Source organism: Protopterus annectens, chromosome 13.part0, assembly GCF_019279795.1.
Source record: "Protopterus annectens isolate FY-2018-M chromosome 13.part0, PAN1.0, whole genome shotgun sequence".
Classification (NCBI taxonomy): Eukaryota; Metazoa; Chordata; order Ceratodontiformes; family Protopteridae; genus Protopterus; species Protopterus annectens.
The window spans coordinates 508,424,499-508,448,731 of NC_056747.1; the positions used below are offsets into that span (position 1 = coordinate 508,424,499).

General features: G+C 37.2%; 1 protein-coding gene across 1 annotated transcript in view; it reads right to left on the reverse strand.

Moving 5' to 3' along the window:
* Window positions 1-24,233, reverse strand: part of NCF1 (neutrophil cytosolic factor 1) — a 277,900-nt gene that overhangs the window by 178,017 nt on the left and 75,650 nt on the right. Inside the window, exons 4-6 of the mRNA XM_044054133.1 lie at window positions 22,987-23,152; window positions 11,906-11,964; window positions 7,899-8,021 (exon numbers count right to left, since the gene is read on the reverse strand). Coding sequence (XP_043910068.1) covers window positions 7,899-8,021; window positions 11,906-11,964; window positions 22,987-23,152 — 348 coding nt within the window. The remainder of the gene's footprint in view (window positions 1-7,898; window positions 8,022-11,905; window positions 11,965-22,986; window positions 23,153-24,233) is intronic.

A 24,233-nucleotide genomic window follows, 5' to 3' on the forward strand; every position in this document is an offset into this window, starting at 1 on the left:
CTCCTTTCATCACAAATGCTTAAAATGTTTACTTTTTATTGTTCATCATTGAAAATATGTCTTATTTGAAGCTTTTCTTCCTTTGGCTCTGCTGAAAATGGGACTTCTGTCCCGTCAGACTTTCCCAGTAAACAAAAGACAATCAATCAATCAATCAATCAATCAATCAATCAATCAATAACTCAGAATGTTCACCACTAAGCATTTACGATAAAAAGTAAAGACTAATGAAAGGCAATTAAATTCTACAATTCTTAACCACTGGGTAAACTAAATTAACTAAAGAAGGACAGCAGGAATAAACTTAAAGATATTCACAGAAACATAATAAACACTAAATAAAACATTTCTTATAAATAGCTAGTAATTCCCGACACTAAACATTTAAATGACTTTCCTTCAAGCTGCACCTGCTGTAATATACACTTTGTCAGGGACAGATTCCTAAATTTTAACTGGAGAACATGTTTTAAATATCACAAGGTATTTGCAGCCTCAGCCAATACATTATTACACATTAAAAGTGGTATTCATGAACACAGGGCACAGATGTGTTTATGCATTTTGAGCCTTGTATCCACTATACAACTGGGAAGTACTGCAATTCATAGAAATGAATCATGGCAGTCAACTGTGACACACAGTGAAATTCCTATGTTCTTGAATGCTGCACAAGAGTGGGTGTACCAAATGTACCTGTGCTCGGAAAAGGTGGTTAGCACTGTGAAGCCTGACAGTGTCACACAGTGCTATTGGGTTAGTCAGCTTGATGCTACGTAGCATACTTAACCAAGCAGCTGCAGTAGCTACTTCGTAAGGCATGATCTACAGTCTACAATTGTTACACTCATTACTGCTATGTACCCAACCGCATCAATGACTGTGATTTCAGACTAACCTTTTTATACTCTTTCCTAACCCTACTTTCTCTCTTACCCATTAACTATTTCTCCCCCCTTTCTTCCTGATTTCACCTGTTCCTGTACCACTAACCATCTAGTTGTTTTTCCCTCATCAGTTTCCAGCTACAGCAATCTGTCCATCACTTTCTAGCTTTTCTTTCTATATCAATCTTTCTCCCAGACCTGTTTTTTTTTCTCCTAGCAGCCCCCCATATTCGTAATATCTTTCTCTACGTAATATGTTTACATACCACTTAAAAACTGCTCCAGCATTCATGACATAAACTAAATCAAATACAAAAAAAAAAATGCGATGAGGAGAATCAAAGCAGAATCCAATACCGCACCAGTTTATTTAGTACTCTTAACACGCAATTTACTAAAAAGCACTTTCACTCATTTTCATGTCAACTTCACAAGAACACAGTATGACTAAAGCGGGTACATTTTTAAAAAACGTTCACATAAATGTCACAACTGAATTAAATGACTAACAAGTCCTTCTAACTAAAAACCAAAAGTGTCAAAAGGCAACCATGAAACGAAACAATCGCCACCAGGAAGTCAGCCAAAGCTCTTTATTCCAAAACCAAGCAGACAAGGCTGTCACCAGCCACGAAAAAACATGTCACCAACCCCTTCTATATCGGTTAGGGATACAAATTTGTCCCATTCTTTAAAAAAAATTTTACTAATCCCAGCATTAATCTTGTTGTATTCAAGTATTAAGGTCTGGGAAAAATCACAGCCTTCATTAATATTTCTATCCCTTGAATCTATCACTCTATTAATTTTTGGGATGTTGTTTCTTATAGATAGGGGCAAATCTCTCTCTCCTTCCCTCTTCAACTTCTCTTCTTATTTGTTCTACAAATTCATTAGGGTATCCCCTCTCCTCAAACATTCTCTCTAAAAATTCACATTCCTTTTGAAAATCTAAATCCGAGCTGGTCATCCTGACAAACTGTCCTTTGACAATACTTTTTACAATGTTTGGGGTGTGCACTCTCAAAATGTAGGAAGGAGTTACTTGAACTCTAGTATTGTATTGCTTCTCTCCTTTATAAAGCTCTACATCTAAATATATCAAACAATCTTGAAATATTGTGTGTGAATCTCAAGAAACTAGTGGTGTCATTGATGTAGGTTAGAAACTCATCTAGTCTATCCTCCCTGTATTACTATGTCATCCAAGAACCTCCTATATAACATCCAACAGTTCTTATATTGGGAATTGATGACATACTTCTCCTCCAATGGGCTAAGATAAGATTAGCATAAGTTAGCAACTCCTTTGTCTGCTGAAAGAACTCTCCTTTAAAGTATATATAATTATTCTTCAGGACCAGGTCCAAAAGCCATAAACTGGCTAGTTTATCATTCCTATTGATTTCTTCATGTCCAAAGACTATATCTTCCATAATAATTTTACCCTCTTCATATGGGATAGAAGAAAACAAGTCAACAATGTCTATAGTGAGGAACAAGACGTCTTTGTCCCAAACACAAGAATTGAGATCTTTCAGCAAGTCCCAAGAGTCCTTCAAGATATTACATCTCCCTGTCCATAAAGGTTTTAATTTGACATCAACATATTTTGCCAGTGTTTCAGTCTTAGACCCATCAGCAGAGACAATGGGGGGATCATCTTTGTTTTTGTGAATTTTGGGTTTGTCAACTTTCAGAAATTTATAACATACAGGGCTTATTAGTCCCTCATTTAGCATATCATACAATGCTATATCAATCCTGCTGTAGGCTATGTTAATTTCATTTTTAGAAACTGTGCTATATTTATCTTCGTCCCATAACAAATTATACATTTTACTATCATAAACAATGTAATCCATAATGATTATGCCACCCCCTTTGTCCGGCTTCATTACTCTTACATTTCTGTTATTCCTGATTTCATATAGTAATTTTTTATGGTCATATTATAGAACCTTGTAACTCTATTATCATTATTTCGTATTTCACTTTCAATTACTTTCTCTAGGTTCTTAATCTGAGGGTGCAAAGGGGGTTGTACACACTTTTCTTTCTTACTACTTCACTTTCATCCCTATTGATGTTGGGCAATGTCACCTTAAGATTCACTTTTCTCAGAAATAACTTAATATCCAACAAGCTTCTAGCCACATCACCCTTATTGTCTGGAATGAATTTTAAACCCTTAGAAAATAGGACAAAGTGTTCTTTCTCAATTTTGATACTACTAAAATTATATATGCTAAAATTATTCCAAGTGTGACAATGTTTGTCAGAAAGAATATCAGGTGAAAGAACTTGTGAAATATCTGGGAGGTCCAGTGAGGGGTTTATTGATATCTCCCCCTCCCCCTTCTTCCTCCCCTCCATTGAAAATTCTCATTCTGTAATCCTCGCTATTGAGTAATCAGGAGTGGAAAATTTTCATCATATTCCTGTTCGTTTTCCCTAGTTTGTTCATTCTCTACACCATACCTTTCCAGGTCAGGCTCCATAATATTCATTTCACTTTCATCATTGTATCTACTCCCATAAAAAGTGTTCAGTCCCCGTGGTTTGGGGTAACTAATCTGCAATTTATAGTCATTAATATCTCTTTCTAATTTTTTGACCTTCCTTTGAATCAGGTCATTGCATTTTTGTTCAACATTTCTTCTAATGTCATAATACCTCTTTTTCTCTTCATTTATCCCAAAAACTAAATCATTTTTTGATGTACTGATCTAACATCTCTATGTCTTTCTCAATACTGTCCTGTATTTTTGTATTTTCTTTAATCATGACTCTAAGAACTTCCAATCCACATTTATTGAAAATGTCTACTAAATCTTTGTAATAACTAGTGCCATACACAACATTATTAGGAAACTTGAACACCCTTAAACCTTTAGGTACAATTTCCTTAGCAACACATTCCTTTAAATATTCATTTTCAATAGATAAAGATCTATATTTATACATCAAATTACTTAATTGTGCCAGCTTTTGCTTATAAGTCCCATCAAGCACATAAAGCCTGTTGTTTTCAGTGCTTTCAAACACAACATTAGGTTTTGAGCCATTCAAGTGTTTCTATAGCTGGTGTGAAACAGTACCTGTGGCTTCCGCTTCTTCTCTAAGACCAATGCCATCATTTGCTGCATCCTGTTCCTGTATAGGACTCCCATGTAAAAGCCTTGGTGTATTAGAGGGGTTGAAGGTGTTGGAATCAAGGTCCGATCCATAAGCTCCCCTTGCTCCATATTTGTTCCCCGACCATTTCTGATGCTACGAGGGTTGTGAGGCAAAGTTTGGTGAACACTCTTGCTGAGCAAAGCTTGGCTGAGAGGGGTGAGAATGTTAATCAACTCCGTAAGCTGCCCAATGAGCTTCCACCTCCTCAGAACCACGACTCTCCATGGCGGACGATACGTCCATCTCGCTCCCAAACAAGAACACAATAAAACCAAAAGTGGGAAATGCAACCAAACTGAAACGGAGTCAAAAGGCAACCAGGAAAAAAAACAATCGCCACCAGGAAGTCAGCCAAAGCTCTTTATTCCAAAACCAAGCAGACAAGGCTGTCACCAGCCACGAAAAAACATGTCACCAACCCCTTCTATATTTGTTAGGGATACAAATTTGTCCCATTCTTTAAAAAAAATTTTACTAATCCCAGCATTAATCTTGTTGTATTCAAGTATTAAGGTCTGGGAAAAATCACAGCCTTCATTAATATTTCTATCCCTTGAATCTATCACTCTATTAATTTTTGGGATGTTGTTATTGCTGACAATACCTGTCTTATAGATAGGGGCAAATCTCTCTCTCCTTCCCTCTTCAACTTTCTTATTTGTTCTACAAATTCATTAGGGTATCCCCTCTCCTCAAACATTCTCTCTAAAAATTCACATTCCTTTTGAAAATCTAAATCCGAGTTGGTCATGTGACTACCCCTGACAAACTGTCCTTTGACAATACTTTTTTTACAATGTTTGGGGTGTGCACTCTCAAAATGTAGGAAGGAGTTACAGGACTTACGATGAACTCTAGTATTGTATTGCTTCTCTCCTTTATAAAGCTCTACATCTAAATATATCAAACAATCTTCGGAAATATTGTGTGTGACTCTCAAGAAACTAGTGGTGTCATTGATGTAGGTTAGAAACTCATCTAGTCTATCCCTCCCTGCCGTCCAAAGTATTACGATGTCATCCAAGAACCTCCTATATAACATCCAACAGTTCTTATATTGGGAATTGATGACATACTTCTCCTCCCAATGGGCTAAGATAAGATTAGCATAAGTCCATAGCAACTCCTTTTGTCTGCTGAAAGAACTCTCCTTTAAAGTATATATAATTATTCTTCAGGACCAGGTCCAAAAGCCATAAACTGGCTAGTTTATCATTCCTATTGATTTCTTCATGTCCAAAGACTATATCTTCCATAATAATTTTACCCTCTTCATATGGGATAGAAGAAAACAAGTCAACAATGTCTATAGTGAGGAACAAGACGTCTTTGTCCCAAACACAAGAATTGAGATCTTTCAGCAAGTCCCAAGAGTCCTTCAAGATATTACATCTCCCTGTCCATAAAGGTTTTAATTTGACATCAACATATTTTGCCAGTGTTTCAGTCTTAGACCCATCAGCAGAGACAATGGGACGCAAAGGGGGATCATCTTTGTTTTTGTGAATTAAAATGGTGGGTATTTTGGGTTTGTCAACTTTCAGAAATTTATAACATACAGGGCTTATTAGTCCCTCTAACTAAAAACAAAAATACATACTTATCACTGCCTCTTTAAAAAATATTCATTTTTTTTAAACAAAATTTGAATATGTTAGAAATTATTTAAACAAAAAGTCCATCACACTGAATTTATAAAAATCTTGATTAACCTATGATACCTTAAAACACGTTCAGTTAAAACCCATCAGTTAACTTACATTTTTGCATATATTACTCTAAGAAAATTATACGTTTCATATATAAAATCAGTCCGTGCCAACAAACAGTCCTGCTCAACTGTCAACATTGTTAATAATGTTCATAAACTGTATCTACTTTTCTCTTAAACAATGTAGGACTAATCTCCAAATTGTTAATATTTTACAAATAATGTAATTTTTTTTATCTTTCTGACAAACAAATTTTCTGTGAGCTATTGTAATATTTTTTCTTGCTGTCTGGATCATTTCAAAAGTATATTTTATTTTCTGTTCACAGAGCTTTCTGCGGGCCCCAGCTGAAAATGGGACAGCATACCCAGATGGATTCTCCCAGTAAACAAATGGCAATAAGTGAAAAACTAAATAAATATATACAACTATGAACCTATAAATAAATAACTAAACAAGCAACTAAAAAAAAGTCACAGTAATTATACATATCATCTGAACTTCATTATTATAATATGGTAATGAGTGTCAGGTGGTGTGAATTTCCACTGTCAGATGCCTGTCAGCATCAGTGTGAGTGTGTGTGTGTATTTTGGGCAAGACAGGGTAGTATGAAGTAACATATTTGCCTGCAGTACATGGTACTCTGCTGTTGGTAGGGATTTCCAAGCTGTGCAGTGGAGGTTTTGGTGGACATTTGCGTTTTGACAGTGGTATTATGTTACTCAGTCCTGCCTACTGAGCAATACACTGGTAGGGGAAGAGAGTCACTGGAGCCACAAGAGTTGTAACAGCTGTCTGTATGCCACTGAACGCCTGTAGTTTATATTGTGAGATGTAGCACAAACAAAAAACAGTGTTGTATAATTTGCAAATTGTGTATGATGGGGGGGGGGGATGATTATGCTTGGGGATATTACAATTTGCATTGGAATAACACTGTGCATGGGAGCCTTCCCTTTACATAAGTATTCTTTTGAATTGCAATGGACTTCATCTGTCATTTTTTAATACAGCCTTAAGGCATTCTCTTCCAAATTAGGGGCCAAAAAGTGACCTCAATCTTAATACCCAAAGGTAAAAAAGAAGAGTGTTTGTGTCAGTAAAATAACCATAACAAATGAAGTATTAAAATGTTTTTTTTTTCTCAGAGCATTTATTAGCTGCAGCCAGTGAACATTCCTGTTCCCTGTTCAGTGTGTTCCCAAAACATAAAATAAATGCAGATGCGTACACCTCAGCACTGTAGACACCAGGCAGCCAAATTTTGTGTTCTGAACTCAGTGAATTGCTGAAGGACAAGGTGCACAAATTAGCCTGATTTAAGCTGCAAGACTATTTATGTTTAGCATATATGTAACTTTGTGACTTGAGGTCAGGTATCTTTATTTGTTCTAAGCACAAGATTTTCTGTATTCCAACCATAGTATTAGACCTAAATGGAAGCATCCAGCACACTAGTTTGTTAGCTAGGTGTACTATAATGGTGACATGGATCCTATGAACCTTAAGGGGACACTGTTAAAATGGGAAGTTAAAATTTGGATTCCACATTTTTGCATTCTTCATCTATTTTGTGTAGCCTAAAATAATGCAAAATATTCACTGTGCAAATCTGAAGAGCTTCATTTTGTAATTCATTTGACAGTATAGTCAAAAATGACCATATTTTGTTTTGGGTAGCACTATTTGTTTTTGCAGGTTTTTAACACTAGAGGCTTGGTCAGCGCACAGCTTCATTAAACAAAAGAGTGGACAGTGCAAGACCGAGCATTCACAGCATGTCATGTGACTATGCACCCAGATTGTAAATTTGAGTGGGTATAATATAAAATTCAGGAACGTGTGTGTATGTTTGTGCATGTATGTTTGTGCATGACGTGTTCTTCACCTCTCTTTATTCCTATGCATGCACACATGTATTTATGTATTTTTTTGTTTCTGATACTCAGAAGTCTTCAGAAGCACATGAACTGGCAAACACTGGGGTAATGTCTTACTAGCTGCTTACAGAGAGCTGTTTCACCACATTGCTATGCATACAACTCTAGTTTTACATTTCTATTAAATATTTGCAATTAGCTAAAAATAAAGGGGGGAAACAGTTTCTTAATCTTACCATTTTCATTTTTCTCTACGATATCTACCATGTCGCCTGCTTTTAGTTCTAGCTCGTACTTGGAGTTCTTCTTATATGGCGCAATCACCCTATAGGTCTGAAGTATAACTGGACCTGTGATCTCTGCAGTAGGAAATAAAACATATATGAATGGGCATTTGTTTTTATAAAAGGAACACAGTTAAAAAAGCTTTTGTTGTACAAACATCCACTAAATCATCCAATAAAGACAAAAAGCAACCAGACTACCCATCATCATCATCTGATGCCATGTAGGAAAGGAAGAAAAATATCAAAGTTCAAATGGATTTTGCAGTGGTTAACGTTACAGAAATTGGGACAAATTTTGAAATTTAGCAGAACAGCTTGGCAACTCCTGCCACTGACCTCTATCACTTCAGCTAACTGTGGTTTAGTAACACAGCTTAGTAGAGTTTTTCTTGGATGTCAGTAAATGCACAAGATATGCAGAGACTCACTGTAACTGCACAGGGTACTTACAGCAACACAATGTACTGTCGTATATGAATATGATACTGCAACCCAGCATCACGTCCCCACTGGTGACGTCAGACCACAAAGCTGTCTCCTTCAAAATGAAAATCAACTTGGGAACTCCAGAAACCCTAAAACATGAACTATTCCAAAGCAAACTAAATCCTATTAAGCAAAAGTTTGTCAAAATTAAATGCCTTTCCAAACACAGGGTTCACAGTAACCTATGCAGAATTGTTCACAGAGCCCCTGTATCACCATGTAAATGGCTGTATGGAGGCTGCTGTACCTACTAGAAGTAAGCCCAAAACAAACTCTAAAAATAAACACTGGTGAAATCTTAACCTTTTAAGGGTATATAACAGAAGGAAAACAAGTCATGGCTAAAATCAGGAAGAATAACTCCCGTAATGATAGGAGCTCTCTAAACAAGACAAGAAACTAAGATGATTAATTAATTCCAACAAGGTGAATTACACAAGGTCAAGATAGCCTTACAGCCAATCTAACAACCACAAGGCCTTCTGCAGCTATGTCCAAAACCTCAAAGGCAGTACACAACAGTGTACCAAACTGGTGGTCAATGGTGCCACCTTCACTGAGCAGAGTGACATGGCGAATTTGCTGGCTGACAAATTCATCTCAAACTTCTCCCCCATTCCCCGCATGAAATGCCTACTAGCATAACCCCCCCCCCCAAATATTAACAGGGATCACGTCCTGGCATCACTCGCCAAGGCCAAAAACACAGCCTCAGTGGGCCCTGACAATATCCTGGGATGCCTCCTTAACAGCTTGAAACATTAACTATCAGGACTACTTGACTCATTTTTCAGCTATAGCATCAAAAGAGGCTTTGTACAATGAGAATGGAGGACTGTAATGGTTATTCCACTTCATGAACCTGGAAACTGCTGCCCTATTAGTCTAATATACAAAACCATGGGGAAATGATCTACAAAGGCAGATGCAACCTTCAGACACTGGACCCAACTCAGTTTGGGTTTGTCAAGGGAAAATCATGCCTATAATACATGGTAGACTTTATTCAGATGGTCACCAAGGCAATGGATGAGGGGAAAATGGTGCATACTGCCTACAAGACAATGGCTAAGGCATTCAATAAAATACCCCACTTGGGTATAGTTGACAAACTCAACAAACTGGGTTAAACCCCTATATAATTTGCTTGACTGCCAGCTGGCTCACAGACAGGGCCTAGGAAGTCAGGATTGGTGACACCACCTCCACCAAGAGACTGGTCACCAGTGGATATCTAAGGGTTCCATGCTGGACCTCTCCTATTTGGCATCTACTTCTTAGTGGTAAACACTAATGTCAAAGGCCTTTGGTTGATCAAGTTCACAGATGACTGCAAATTGGGAGCTATCACAGATTCCCCCCATGACACAAACATCTCACATGAGGGTCTAACATAGACAAATGATTGGTGCCAAAGTCATGGATTAAAACTTAATGCCACGAAATACATTATAGTGTCATCTGGGAAAACTGCCACCCAGGCTAATTACTCCATCAAAAAGACACCCCTAAGACTTGACCCAGTAGTCAGGGATCCAGGAACATAAGTACACAGTAATCTGGCTTTTGACCAACATGTGGCCAAGCTGGTAAGAAAATCATTCCATGTCACCCAACTTATAAGTATAGGATGGAATGGAGGCAAGGAGCCACTTTATTTGGCCCTATCAGACCCATCACTGAGTATAATGCCTCCTTCTGCATGTATCTGACCAGACATATGGAAGAGCTGAAATGCACACAAAGGTCCCTTACCAGGAGATTCCAGGGTATAATCATTGCTCTAAAATGGACCTTACAGTCCTATTGCTATACTCTATCTCCTACAGGTTACTAAGAGGCAATGAATACCTGGCATACAAGGCATACTTGGATCCAGCTCTTATGGACATTTTACACATCTGCAAAATGAACAGCATCAGAACCACTAAATCCAAGGATTTAAATTTTGCTTGTGACATAAATAACATATGTTGATGAGATAGATATGTGTCTCAGAGGATCCTCATGCTCTCGGACAGGCACCCCATCCATGTGAAGCAGAGTCCATCCCTAACCTTATTTAAGTGTAACCTTGACCACTGAATTTGAAATTTGAAATTCACCCCAAGTCTGGTCACCATGTGTGTGTGTGTGGTAGACAGAGGCTAACATACCCTACCCCACATAATCTCTAGAAACTTCTTAGTTAACATATCTCCTCCAAATAAAAGTTCATGATACACAGGGACACAACTAGACTGGGTTGCATGGCTAGGCTTATAAAAGTCCTGGTGGTCATTAGCCTAGTAAATATCTACGAATCAATACAAGCAAAAAAAAAAAAACAGTAAACCAAAAATCATACCATGTGATACTAAGCCTCAAAGCTTAGCTGTCCTGCAGCATGATAAGCTTGCACTAAGATACAAGTTTCTTTTATCATTTTCTGTATTAGGCCCCTAAATGAAGGAAATTCCAAAAGCTGCACTTAAAGGAATATTGACCCACATACGGTACACTAAAATATTACCTACACCACTAAAATCAGCAAGTCTAGTCACTGAATTTTTTGCAAACTTGGTCACGCATCTAATCAAGCAGATGGCAAATACAATGAATAAATGTAAAATGGCATACATGACAACTAAAGATGATTAATTACTATATTTGCTTTGTCCCTTGAATAATCTGATTAACTGGATGGTCCTTGATGAAGCCAAGCCTCCTGCAAAATATTCCAGGCATGGCATCACAATAGAGCTTTATAAATGATTATGGTTACTTAATAACAATGAAAATTATACACAGAATAATGTTCAAGAGCAGGAGGGAGGATTAAGGGTCAATGGGAATCGAATAATTCATGTGAAGTTAGAGCGAATGAAAACGATGAAAAAAAGATAATTTATCTGTACTGCTTGAAAATAACAATGCAAAGTGTTACTATAGTTTATATCCTTTAATGCACGTGTATCCACCTTGTGACAGTTTAATAAGGGTGCCTTAAAAAATTAAAAACTTAACATTTGGTGCAGGTTATTATTTTTCTCTTATTTTTGAGTGGTTAGAAAAACAATATGCTGTTCTTTTTACTGTAAGAGTAAATGCCTTTGAAATAAATGCAAATGCACATTGCAATGTCATATAGTTATTTCCATGCGTATCATTTATGGATGACCACAGAGAAGAAAAAAGCCCAATGCAATTGTTCAATTAATTTTACATTTATAATCTTTGACAGCCATTTTGTTTGTTTTATATGCCACACACTATTTTACTCAATGCCAATACAGTTGTATCATACTGTTTATAGCTATCACATAGGTTAAACAAAGCCTAAAAGTTTAATCACATTTGCACTCTGTAGTACTGTCATCTGTAACAATAATGCTATAGCTATGATTCCAACATTTATTTGTTCAAGGTTTTTGCACAATTATCTCTATGAAGTCTCATAATATAAAAAGACATGTTGTTGAGTAGCTTACCAGACACATTTTTTCGAGTTGCATCTTTTGTTACCATGTATGTTTCTGTCTTCTTTGACCTGAAAATCAATAAAATGAAGTTTAATTTTGCATAGTAAGCAATGGCATTTATCATTGTTTACTGATGACAGTGAATAAAAATGGTGATTTCATTGTTGGCAAATTAAAATCATGCAACGTAATGAAAGAAAAAAAACTCCTGAAGTTATCGGTAAATCAGAGTACAGTGTATGTGATGTAGCACAGTCTTTCTTTTAACTAGAATGCAGCCCAAATCTTGCATTGAATGCTGGCCAGTGAACCATCCTCTATCAACTTTGCCACCTGCTGCGTCCTTTTAACAGTCTTTCTATAATTTAACTTTTTCTTCCTTCTCATCTGTCTGTATATATAACACATGGAACAGAGCTATCCTGTACCATATTGCATTTCTCTCTGAATTACGAAGTTGCACATTTCCATGATGACTGATGTTGTTTTTTTAATTACATAACAAACCAATCAGTACTTTTCATCATCATTCTTAAATTCAGCAGACTAAAGACTGTCAACTGTGCAGCTCTGCTCTCTGCATTGATTTTCTTTTGTCTTTTTCAATTAGCTATTCAGCAAATAATTCTTAAAAATCTATAAGAGTAAACACATTACGAGTATCCTCAGCTGGCAGCTGCTGCACACTTAATAACCTCGATGACACTCCTTTTGTCAGTCACAAGGCGCCTGTTCACTTGCTTATACAGGTAATGTATAAAGACAGCAGTGAAGGTAAAACACTTGGTCCACGGTCACTGCTGCCTTCACAACTGCACTAGCTGCAGTCAAACTGGAAGCTCACAACTCGCAAGGAAAACACTACTTCACAAAGAGCAAATGACAATCCCTATGAATTTAATTTTATGAACAATATATTTAATCACACAGACTGACAGAATCATGTTGATTGCTCAAATTTAATATACAGCAAGCCCCCCTGCACCCACCATATGAGGGGGGATCCCTTGAACTTGTGTGTGTGTGTGTGTGTATATGTATATATATATATATATATATATATATATATATATATATATATATATATATAATGTGTGTGTGCATGTGTGTGTATATATATATATATATATATATATATATATATATATATGTGTATATACACACACACACACACACACACACACACACACACACCTACTTCAGTAGATCGAACTTTTACAAATTCGAACCACAAATGGGCGAGACCATATGTTCGAACTTGTAAAAGTTCGAACACTGAAGAAAAAAGTAAAAAAACAAAATAAACATCTGTAACAGGGGGCTATGCCCCCTGCACCCCCACACCCCCTTACTTAAATATACCAACTCCGAGATTGCACTACATTGCAGAAAAGGGAAATCTTCCCATTCCGCACTGTATGGAGATCTCCATTCAGTCTGATCAAACTTTTACAAATTCGAACATATGGTCTCGGCCATATGAAGTTCGAATTTGTAAAAGTTCGATCTACCGAAGGCAACCCATATATATATATATATATATATATATATATATATATATATATATACATACACATACATAGATACATATACATATATATGGGACTACTTTTATTTATTGAAGGCTCGTTTCTTCGACAAACCAAAGTGCACTTAAATGAACCGGTAATAAAAATAAAATGACACACTACAAAGGCAGTCAAACTGGAAGACCATAGCTCACAAGGAAAACACTACTTCACAAAGAGCAAATGACAATCCCTATGAATTTAATTTTATGAACAATATATTTAATCACACAGACTGACAGAATCATGTTGATTTGCTCAAATTTAATAAACCTGAATGTAAGCTCACTGAAAAGCATGCTGAAACAACTTTCAGCAAACCTTGCAGGTCATTTTTTTGCAGGGAGGGAAGCCCCCCTGTACCCCCCACACCCCCACTACTTTATATATACTAACTCCAAGATAGCACTACAGTGGGGAAACAGGTATATTGCCTTATCTCCACTGTAGCATGCTTCTGTACTGCAGTGTGTCATTTTTTTTTATTACCTGTATTCGCGAAAGTGCGCTTTCATTTAAGTGCACTTTTGTGTAACTGGTGTTGCACTTTTGTTTGTCAAAGAAACGAGCCTTCGACAAATAAAAGTAGACCCATATACACACACGCATACACACGCAGGCTGCACAACAGTGGAGAAAAGGAATAAATCCACTGTTCCTAGATGTTGCACCTTTCCTCTAGTCTATCAGCATTCTTATAAATGGCTGTCAACAGAGTGACAGGCTCCCTTGCTGATTAAGGTAGACCATGGTTCTGAAACTTTGCAAGCTGGAGGACCACTTTTATCAAGGAAATATTTTGGCAGACCCCTACAGGTTGCAGTACACATACATTATGTTTGGATCAACCCCCCTCCAACCTTCCCATGCAGCCATTTCAGTATCCCATTACTTTGCTATCCCCCCAGTTGCCATAAACACTGTTCAAAATTCTCAGTGTATATGCTGTTTTCTGCTTTACTTCTACAATGATTTAAAACTTTTATTTCAAATTTTACAGCACAAACATTAATAGATATTTGCTAAAGCTAAACAAAGCAATACAGTCTCACGATGAAAACAGACATAGTATTAAAACTTTTCCGCCTTTGAAACTCACATTCACTGAAACAGTACTGAAACCCACATTCAAAGAAAATGCATCTGGCCAGTGGTGGATTAAGTTTACCTTTGGGCTGTTTTCAAAACATAGATCCCTTACGAACATTTTTAGGACCATGCAAAAGTGATTTGATTCACCTTCCTGATTGTATAATTAAATTTTAAGATACAGTAATTAAATTATGTCCCTTGTATAATACAGCACCACTTGGTAGAGTGAGTTTAAAATGTATAGCTTTGCAAATTTTTCCAGTAAGCAGTGAAACAAAACATATGAACCAATAATGACAAAACTGCCCAATTTAGAACATTTCAACCATAAAAGGCCACTCAAACTTCTGTCATTACAATCCACCAGTAACAGTCAATATGCACAATCTCTGCAGAAGTAAAAGTCATCTAATTTCACCTTAAAGAGATCTGTAACCAATGAAAAGGTTGCTGCTAACAACAACTTTATATTTCAGTGTTTCACCTATATACCAATTCAGTGTCTGCTGCCCTTGAAGAATAAATTGCCTACTTATATAAAAAATGGTAAACTGAAAACAGATTCATAGTTACTAGGCATCTCGTCCAAAGGAGGACATATTCATGACTTCAGCACCCCCCCCGAAAATACAACACAGTATAAGCAATCCATCTACATACTATGGGAGTAGCATCTGTATTAAATAATCCAACTTTCAAAAGTTTAAACAGGGGGCAAATACCCCTGCTCCCCCCACACCCCCCACTCTTTAAATATACAAACTCCAAGATTGCACTACAGTGCAGAAAAGGGAAATCTTCCCATTTCACACCGTACGGAGATCTCCGTTGAAATGATCGAACTCCGTTGAAATGCTCGAACTTTTAAAAGTTCAATCATATGGTGTCATCCATATAACATTCGAACATTTACGAGTTCAACAACGTGATATAGACCCTGGGAGTGGAACCCACAGCCTTCTGCATTAAAATGCAAGCATGCTTCCTGTTGTACTACTAACGCTTTTAAAATTGTCTACCACAGTAGTGATACACTTGTTAGCTAGCTAAGCAAAACAGTTGCACAGAACAAACATCTGGGCATTCTGCAAAAACCTGGACAGTTGAGGTGTGTTACACACACACACACACACACACACACACACACACACACACACACACACACACACACACACACACACACACACCCTTACCTCCCTCCCTCTTACACATGCAGAGCTACTTTTTTTCCCTCTTACACACACCGTACCACTCAAAGAAAGTTGTTTTGCATTAGTACGAGTTTTCTGAAGGATATGAAGTCTAAAGCGCAAATGTCTGCCATTATTTTCTGACTTCAGTCCGAAACGATTTACCAGGGATTTGCCAGAAAACACCATTTTATGAGAAACAGACCAAACAAGGTAAAAATCTGGACATTCAGTGAAACTCTGCACAGTTCACTTCATTTTTAACTCTTTATTTAAAAAAATACCTTTAGGCAAGGGTTTTTCAAAAAGATCATCTGGATCAGCTCTGCAGTAATTTCTGTTAGCAATGACCAACAATTCCCGGACCTTACTTGGAGGAGAACAGAACAGCTGTTTAAATTTCCCTCCAAGTTCTAACTGCCTGGCAGAAAACAAAGGGTAAGTGAGCAGCTGCTCAGCGTCAGCTGCAAATGCAGAAGTTGTTCCTTCTTTCTGTCTCTAAACACTCAGGGTAAGCAGCTGCTTAGTCGCGAATGTGGAAATTAAGCAGCTCAGCTGCACACAGGGAAGTCTCTTTTTCTTCCTCTTTTTTTTTTCTTATAAATTGACTGTGAGAGGAGCAACTTTTTTTTTTTTTTTTTTTTTTTTTTTTTACAAGGTCGCTGATGATACCCTAAATCTAAGTTTGCTCACGGACCCTGAAATGCATCGTATAGACCCCAGTTTCAGAAACACCGGTGTAGAAGACTGCACCTGGCAGTTTGCTCCCATTCTTGCTGTGTACCACATTTACTGGCTGATGCATTTTCTACAGTTTTCTTAATTTGACATAAATATTTTGCAGTGCTCTTTCAAGTTACACTAGAACAGACTCTCACTCTTGCATTCATGGTCAGTAACTAATGTTACCTACTATATGATCAAGTTTGTAAACCATTGTATTCAATAAATGCATTGTCCAATACACATTGAAATAAAAGTGTTACAGGATACCATTTGTAGTTAAAACATTTTGAATGCAGCCATTTGTTCTGTATTTATGTTTGGGTAAAAAAGTGTTTTATTCCTAAATGGGTGAGGAGATTGGCCTCAGAGGATTTCCTTTTTCAGAAGAGACCTGATATTAAAAAAAAATATGCAATGATTTACAACAACCTAAAACATAACAGTTTTCAGGATGAAAGTAAGCATATCTATGAGAACAATAACACCATTACAGGAAGGGCAAATATTTCCATTCAGTATATACAAGGTAGGATGCTTTCATCTTACTCTTCACAAAAGCAGACAGTGCCCAGTGTATATGCGATTGTGTTTTTATTGTAGCTTTTTCTGATGCTTGCTGGCAATCAGCTTACCCCTGGCCTGTTTGTGACCATCCGGGAGACAGTCAGCCACAGCAGCGGTCATTTAGGCAGCTAATAAGGGGTTTCTGCTTATGGCCTAATTTCTCCCCTGGGCAGGTGACATGTGACCCATGCCATTGCAACAGCATAAATCAGTGCATGTTTATGCATACCTGAGATGAAGGTTACACTCAAGCAGCTTGGTGAATTACATGTACACCTGAGGGTAAGCTTCTGTATCTGCAAGCTCTCCTCTATAGGATTTCTTGGCACACTTCAATATAGATCACCCCCTCCTTCCCAAGACAGGCAGATCTGCCCTCCCCAAGCCAGCTCCAACACACACCTAAGTCACTACTTAAACTTGGGTAGCCTCAGTCATAGCCAATGCTTTATCTCTGTGTACCAATTGAGCTGGCTTTTCATCAAAGAATCAAAAAGCAGCTAAAAACCCAGAATAACACTATAGCAAAATTATAACATTATCATTATCTGAGAGAGAGGTAATGTTAATTACGCAATGCACCTTCATTCAGGAGTAGTTTCTTGCAGTATTCATATACATTTGTTACTCATGGTCCTTGAGTACTGCCATTGACAGTGTTAGCAAGTTATCAGAGGTTCCTGTAGATTCTACTTTTGGACCTGCTTTTTGATTGTCAGATTTATGCATTGGCATGGATATGTGTTCTCATCTCCCTTGTGCCAATGTATATTTGTCACTGACAAGTGCTTATTTTATTTATAATTCTGACACTTGACTGGGCATAAAGTTTGTTCTGTTGTCTGCAATACTAGATGCTTTTGCCATAAAAGCATTGCAGAGTTCATAGGTTCCTAGGTAGGTACTAGGCTATCTGCCCGAGGGCATTTATAAGCATAGCCAGAGTGTGTTGGCTTTCGCCGTCCCATTGAGTGCTAATCTTATGATTAATTCTGGACAATGGCAGCTTTTAATAGTTAACCGAGTGCAAGGTTTATGGAAGACTGGTTTTGCTGTCAGAACATGGTAGGCTATAATTGCTAGTTGCAATTCTGAAAATTAAGAGTACATGTTCTATTTGGGCACCACTAACAATGTATTACAGTTTCATTACTGGTGCTATAATACACAGGCCTGTTTCCTATTGCATTATAACCCTAGTTCTTCAGAAGATGAAGGTATTCTGTGTTAAAAAGATGGACAATGTCATATTTGTTGAACTCTCTCTCTTTTCCCTATAACACTGGTTAGATATGTATATTTGCAATTATAGATCCTGAATCTGTTACAAATCTTTTCTGACCTGAAAGAACAGACCTCAATTAAATTACTAGCAAATATTCTGGTGTGAATATCTGAAATTTATATTATGTCTTTCTAGCCATGTTCTGTAAACCTTTATTTATGTGTCTGTGTATAACCTTATTTATGTATATTTATTTATTTATATATACATATTTATACAGACACACATACATGCATGTTACATGTATCCAGTGAGTATGATAGATTTGACATAACATAAACATAATGAACGTCGACACAGCAATGTTGAATTGCACAAGGTCGACACACATTTGCGCATGCTCAAAGTTTACTTCTCAGGACATGCAATGTTTCAAACTAACAGATAATATACTGGAGTAAATCACTTATACTGCGAGCATGTCTTTTGGAAACAGGCCCTTAGTGTTACACTTAACAGGCTAAACTCACAACATTAACAATTGCTTCAGGAGAAATGGTGAAATGGCTAAAAATTACACGACCCATATGGTGGTAGATCGACAGAAATCATTTTACTTATATAATGTGATGTGGATTGGAACAACATGGCATCTACATCTTCTACAAATTAAATTACTCCAAAATCTTCATGTCATTTTGAAACATCTGTTTTTATAATGTCTATCACTTGGCAAATGTTAACAAGTCACAAATATTTTTATGTTGAACAGAAGTAAAAAGCAAAATAAAATCTGAGACATCAGTGAAGATCAGGGGCATTTTCAGAGAGATGAGTATTAAACTTTTCATGGGTGTTATACTCATATAATAAGGATACGTTTGCAGAAAAATTTGGCCCATGATACAGAATTTAAACATAATGAATGCATTCACTAATTACTTACTGCTAGACCCTCAACTACTTTCTGGGGAGTTTAAGAGAGTCTAATCAGAAGATTAGAAGATGTTGTTACCTTAGGAGTTTTTTTATGACAGCCTGTCCATTTCTGCCCTGACTTTGGATGTGGCATAACGTATCCCCATACCAAAACTTGTTGTCTTAGTGAAACACACGTGTCCAGAAGAAGGGGAGGAGGTTAAAATGGACAAAACCCTTCTATTTAGGCACTGGTTCATCTCTGAAACATTTCTCAGTACTGGGGATAGCTGTGTAATAATTATTCCAGGAATTCTAGATCCCTTTGGTACTCTGGAGATTGAATAAATCTGGGAGAATATGTGGTGGGCCAAATATATGTAAGAGAATGTTTTGGGATTTTCTTTTACTTATAGTTACTTAGTTCTTCAGAAAGCAACATCAGTCATTGATCCTACGTCTCTTACTTCTACTAGAAATGCAGACCTTATCTAAAATGTTGAAACAATTCAAGAGAAACACCAGTACTATGCAAGCACTGACAGCAAAATGACCAAACTTGTAAGACAACTTTAAGACTAAGCTTCACTCCCAGCTCTCCTCTAAATGGAAATGTACCTGCATTCTACCTACCTAGCTCTCTTAGCTCTTGTGCTTCCAGGTTACTATAAGCAGGGGTCAAGCTCAATATCTGCTAATTCACAGATTATTTTGTTCTAAGCTAATGTTGTAAATGACGTTTTTTTTTTTTTTAATCTTTCACTTTGACATGTATTTCTATTTGAAACTGTTTTGACTAGAACACTTCTGTATCTTTATCTGTATTTTGTACTGTGGAGCTTTTCTCCTCGGACCTCCACTGAAAACGGCCTTCCTGGGCCCAGTGGACTTCCCTGGTCATCAAACTGGAAATAAATAAATAGAAGCATGGGTTTCTCTTGACTTGCATCAGCAGAAAGGCATACTGTTAAATAGGTCATTAAGATATCCACATGTTAACATTTTACTTCACATAAATGACACAGGTTCCTTGAGGTTTTCACTGCTTCTGGTAGGAAACCTAGTTAATCAAATGGCTTAACTAAAAGACACAGTCCCTTATTAATATGTTCACCAAAGACAGATGTTTTTTAATGTAAACTGGAAACTACTGAAGTGAAATGACCTTTGTCTGGGGTACTTATGCTTGGTCAAATCACATCCAACTCCTACAGCAACCCAAAGAAACAGAGTGCTCTAAGCAAGCAAATGGAGAATGGAAATAAATTGCCAGGCCTTTCTTCTGCATCTCACATGCACTGCACTCATATCTATGGAAAATGTAATCAACCTATCACCCATCTTTAGGATTTGGAAGGAAACCAGAGCACCAGGACCAAACTCACATGAACACATGGAGGGCGTGCAGAATCCACACAGAAAGCACCACAAACAAGAATTGAACTGTAGAAACTCCTATTGTGAGGTGACAATGCTAGCCACTGTACCACTATGCTGCCCACACATGGTTTTAGTAGGGGTCAATACATATCAGTACCAGAAATGACCTCTCATTCAACTGTCAGTTTAATTCACACTATATCTCTCACCTTTGTTGTGTACAGGTGGATGTTTTGGAGGGTTTAACTTTTTGTTCAGTGTTAATGGCTGCTGGGTGTTGCAGATATTTGAACTGCAGTAGCAGTTCAAGTTTGCAGATGGCTTGTGAGATCACATTTTCTCCTTCAGGGTGCTTGCCCATTCTCCATGGTTAGGCATCCATACAGGTAATTTAAATAAAACGGGTGAGAGGGCTGAACTGACAACACATGGAAGGTGCACAGTAGAACTGTCTCCTACAAGAAAACCTTTTCTTCATATTTGTGTGTGTTGATGGGGGATCAATGTTTTTGATGGTAGTAGACTCCAAGGTTGGACCTCTATTGCACTGATATGAATTCTACAAAATAAAGATGTGTGCAGACACACACACACACACACACACACACACACACACACACACACACACACACACACACACACACCTGTTTTGTCAGGTACAATGCTAATAATATTTATTATAGGACTGCAGGGACTTATGTCTCTCACCATAACATTATATTTTTATTTATAATTTGGTGTTACTGCTGTTTTTGTACCTTTGATTTTATGTGTTGATGTAATCATATTATAGGATCATAGGAGGTTACTAGGCTAATGGCCCTGGGGCCCTTACAAGCCTAGTCAAGAGTTTATCCCCAAAAAGGAAACCTCAGCCGCACCTGTTGCCCATGTCAATGAGGGACAAAGATGGAACCCCTGGGACAAATTATCATTAAAATAATCAGTTTTAAGACATATCCCTCTTTTACCAGGAGACCAAACAAGCATATTCCCAATTACAACCACAAGTCTTATCCACAATCCTCCCTTTTTGCAAACTCCTCATAACAGATTATATGCAAGACAGACTATACATCTGATGTCAATTTTCTTTCCTTCTATCCTCGACATATGGGTTCGGTTCCAAGCCCTAGAACTGACCCAGCCACCACCACAGCCCGCAAAAGCCAAAAACTCTCATTAACCACTGCCCACAATTTATTTTTGATGTGACGTTTTATGTTTGAAATTTGGGGTCTATATCACATTATCGAACTTCCAAAATATCAAACACCATAAGCTCAAACTTGGAAGTTCGAAATGTGATATAATCGAAAGCTCAGAACACCGAAATTTTTCCCAGGAAAAAAAATCTGCTGTTCTGGGAAACACACACACAACACAAGCACACCAAAAACCTATGTATAATGTGAGGGGCTGTGCCCCCCACACCCCCCTACTTAAATATACCAACTCTGAAATCACACCACAGTGGAGGAAGTAGTGAAGCCGCGGAACGGCCCACCAAATTCTTGCCCTGGGTAAGAATTCGATGTTCTGCAGCTTCAAAATTGTCAGCGTTCACGGTTTCGTGTTCGATGTAATGCCATTCGGTATTTTGAGTTTTCGCGGTTATGATATACACCTGATATTTGTTGCTTTCATGTTCAGTATTTGTAGATTTTGATGCATTTCTGCTTCTGGCTTTATATTTCTGTCTTTTGCATTGTGTTAGCATGGACTTTAAGAATTTGCAGTAGATACATTTTAAAACCAGGCTGACTATTTTATTCCAGATCATTACACCTCGGCTTCCCCAGCTCACCACATCTAAGTAAATAAATGAAAGGTTTCACACTCTAGATTGCACAGTTACAGTTCCCATCTCCAAGTACCACTAATATAGACACTACGTCAGTGATGAGGAACCTATGACACACATGTCAAAGGTGACACACCAGCGTTCACCAACATTAAAGTTACCAAAGAAACTGACTGAACAAAAAATACAAGTAGTATGTGACCCTTCACTTATTTATTAAAATTCAGAAAAAAGTCATTAATTGATGTTAATCAAATCAAATGCAATGTGTTCCATATTTTTTCAGTTCAATTCAAAATTACTATTAAAAGTAGGGTAATTTTTGGTGCACTATTTTAAGCCCAGTTATCAATGCACATATTGTATTCTCTACTGTAAGTCAATGATTTTTTTTTTTACTTTTTAATACATGCAGACATGATTGGACTGTATTTTTTAAATAAATTAATATGTAAAGAAGTGTTTCTCTTTTGTTGGGAGGGTGACACGCCAGCACAGTCAAGACAAGCATTTTCTAAATTTTTGACGCACCGAGTCCAAAAAGTTCGCATCACTGCACTAAGTGGTAAGGCATATCATAACTGGTGCAGCAAGTTTGTTTTTCAAAGTCTGACTATACTTACGGGTGGGTTGCTGGGGGGTTCACGTCCTCTGGTGTAACTTGGAAGAAGTTAAGAACATGTGCACAATGTGCGATCTTGGCAGGTAGATTCACCATTGCATGGCAGTAGTCTGCTAATGTGCTCTGTCTGTTCTCAGTACTCTTTTGGCCATCAAACCAGCCAGGAGCTAGAATGGTCAAACATGCAATCAACAAACAGAAGTAATATTTGAGTCTTTAATTATTATACAGCATCCTTTAAGTCTGGGTTTTATGATCGTCATTCCTTTTAAAACTTACCAGCAGAATTCTAGGTAACAGTGGCTTCTTATGAGTTTCGCAATAAAAAGCCCAACACATTCAGCTGGAATGAGTATCATAAAAACCTGAAGCATTTGTACATAAAAACAAACTTATGTAATGCTAAAATATGCAACCAAAGACTACAGAATGTCATTCCACAAACATTACTACAGAAACTGTATCTGAATAGCAGATATACCTAGAACATACCTCTTAGTGCAAGAAATCTGGACAAAACCAAAAATAATGGGGGGACAAAGGTCCAAAAATACGGACAGATATTAAATATTGCTCATATAAATTTAGAAAGTTGCTAGAATGGCAGGTTTTGCATTATTGTATATTTTCTGAAGACTATGAAGTCTGAGACTCAAATGGCTGCCTTTATTTAGTATTATTTAGTGACTTCAGTCTTCAATGATTTGCCAGAAAACCACATATTTTATGAGAGACAGACTAAAAATACAATGCAAAAATCTGGACAGTCTGCAAAAATCTGTACAGTTGACATGTATGACCTAAAATCTTTCCAATGAAGGTTAATATTCAGCATTCACAGCCTGATGGTATGGTAGCAGATGATCCATATCGAATATAAAAAGGTATAATCTGAATTTAATACATAAATGCATAAACAAAGTCCCCTGATCTCATTGGTACAGGTACAACAGATTTAAAAAGGTATACATTAGAACTGATGAAGAAATGGTTTCTGAATGAGGTAGTGCAAGCAAAAGTTTCATGAAGTAACAATTGCTTTTGATAAACTTAAGGAAATCACAAAGAAAAGGGAAAGGAGGAATGAAGAGGAATCATCTGAGAACCATCTTTGCTAATAGTATAGTTAGGAGATTGCCAGAAATTAACATTCTAGATTGTTAAACACAACATTGTCTTGCAGACATTTTAGTTTCTGTATTTTCAAGGAAATTGTCTTGGAAGATGCTCCCCTGCTATGACAGATCA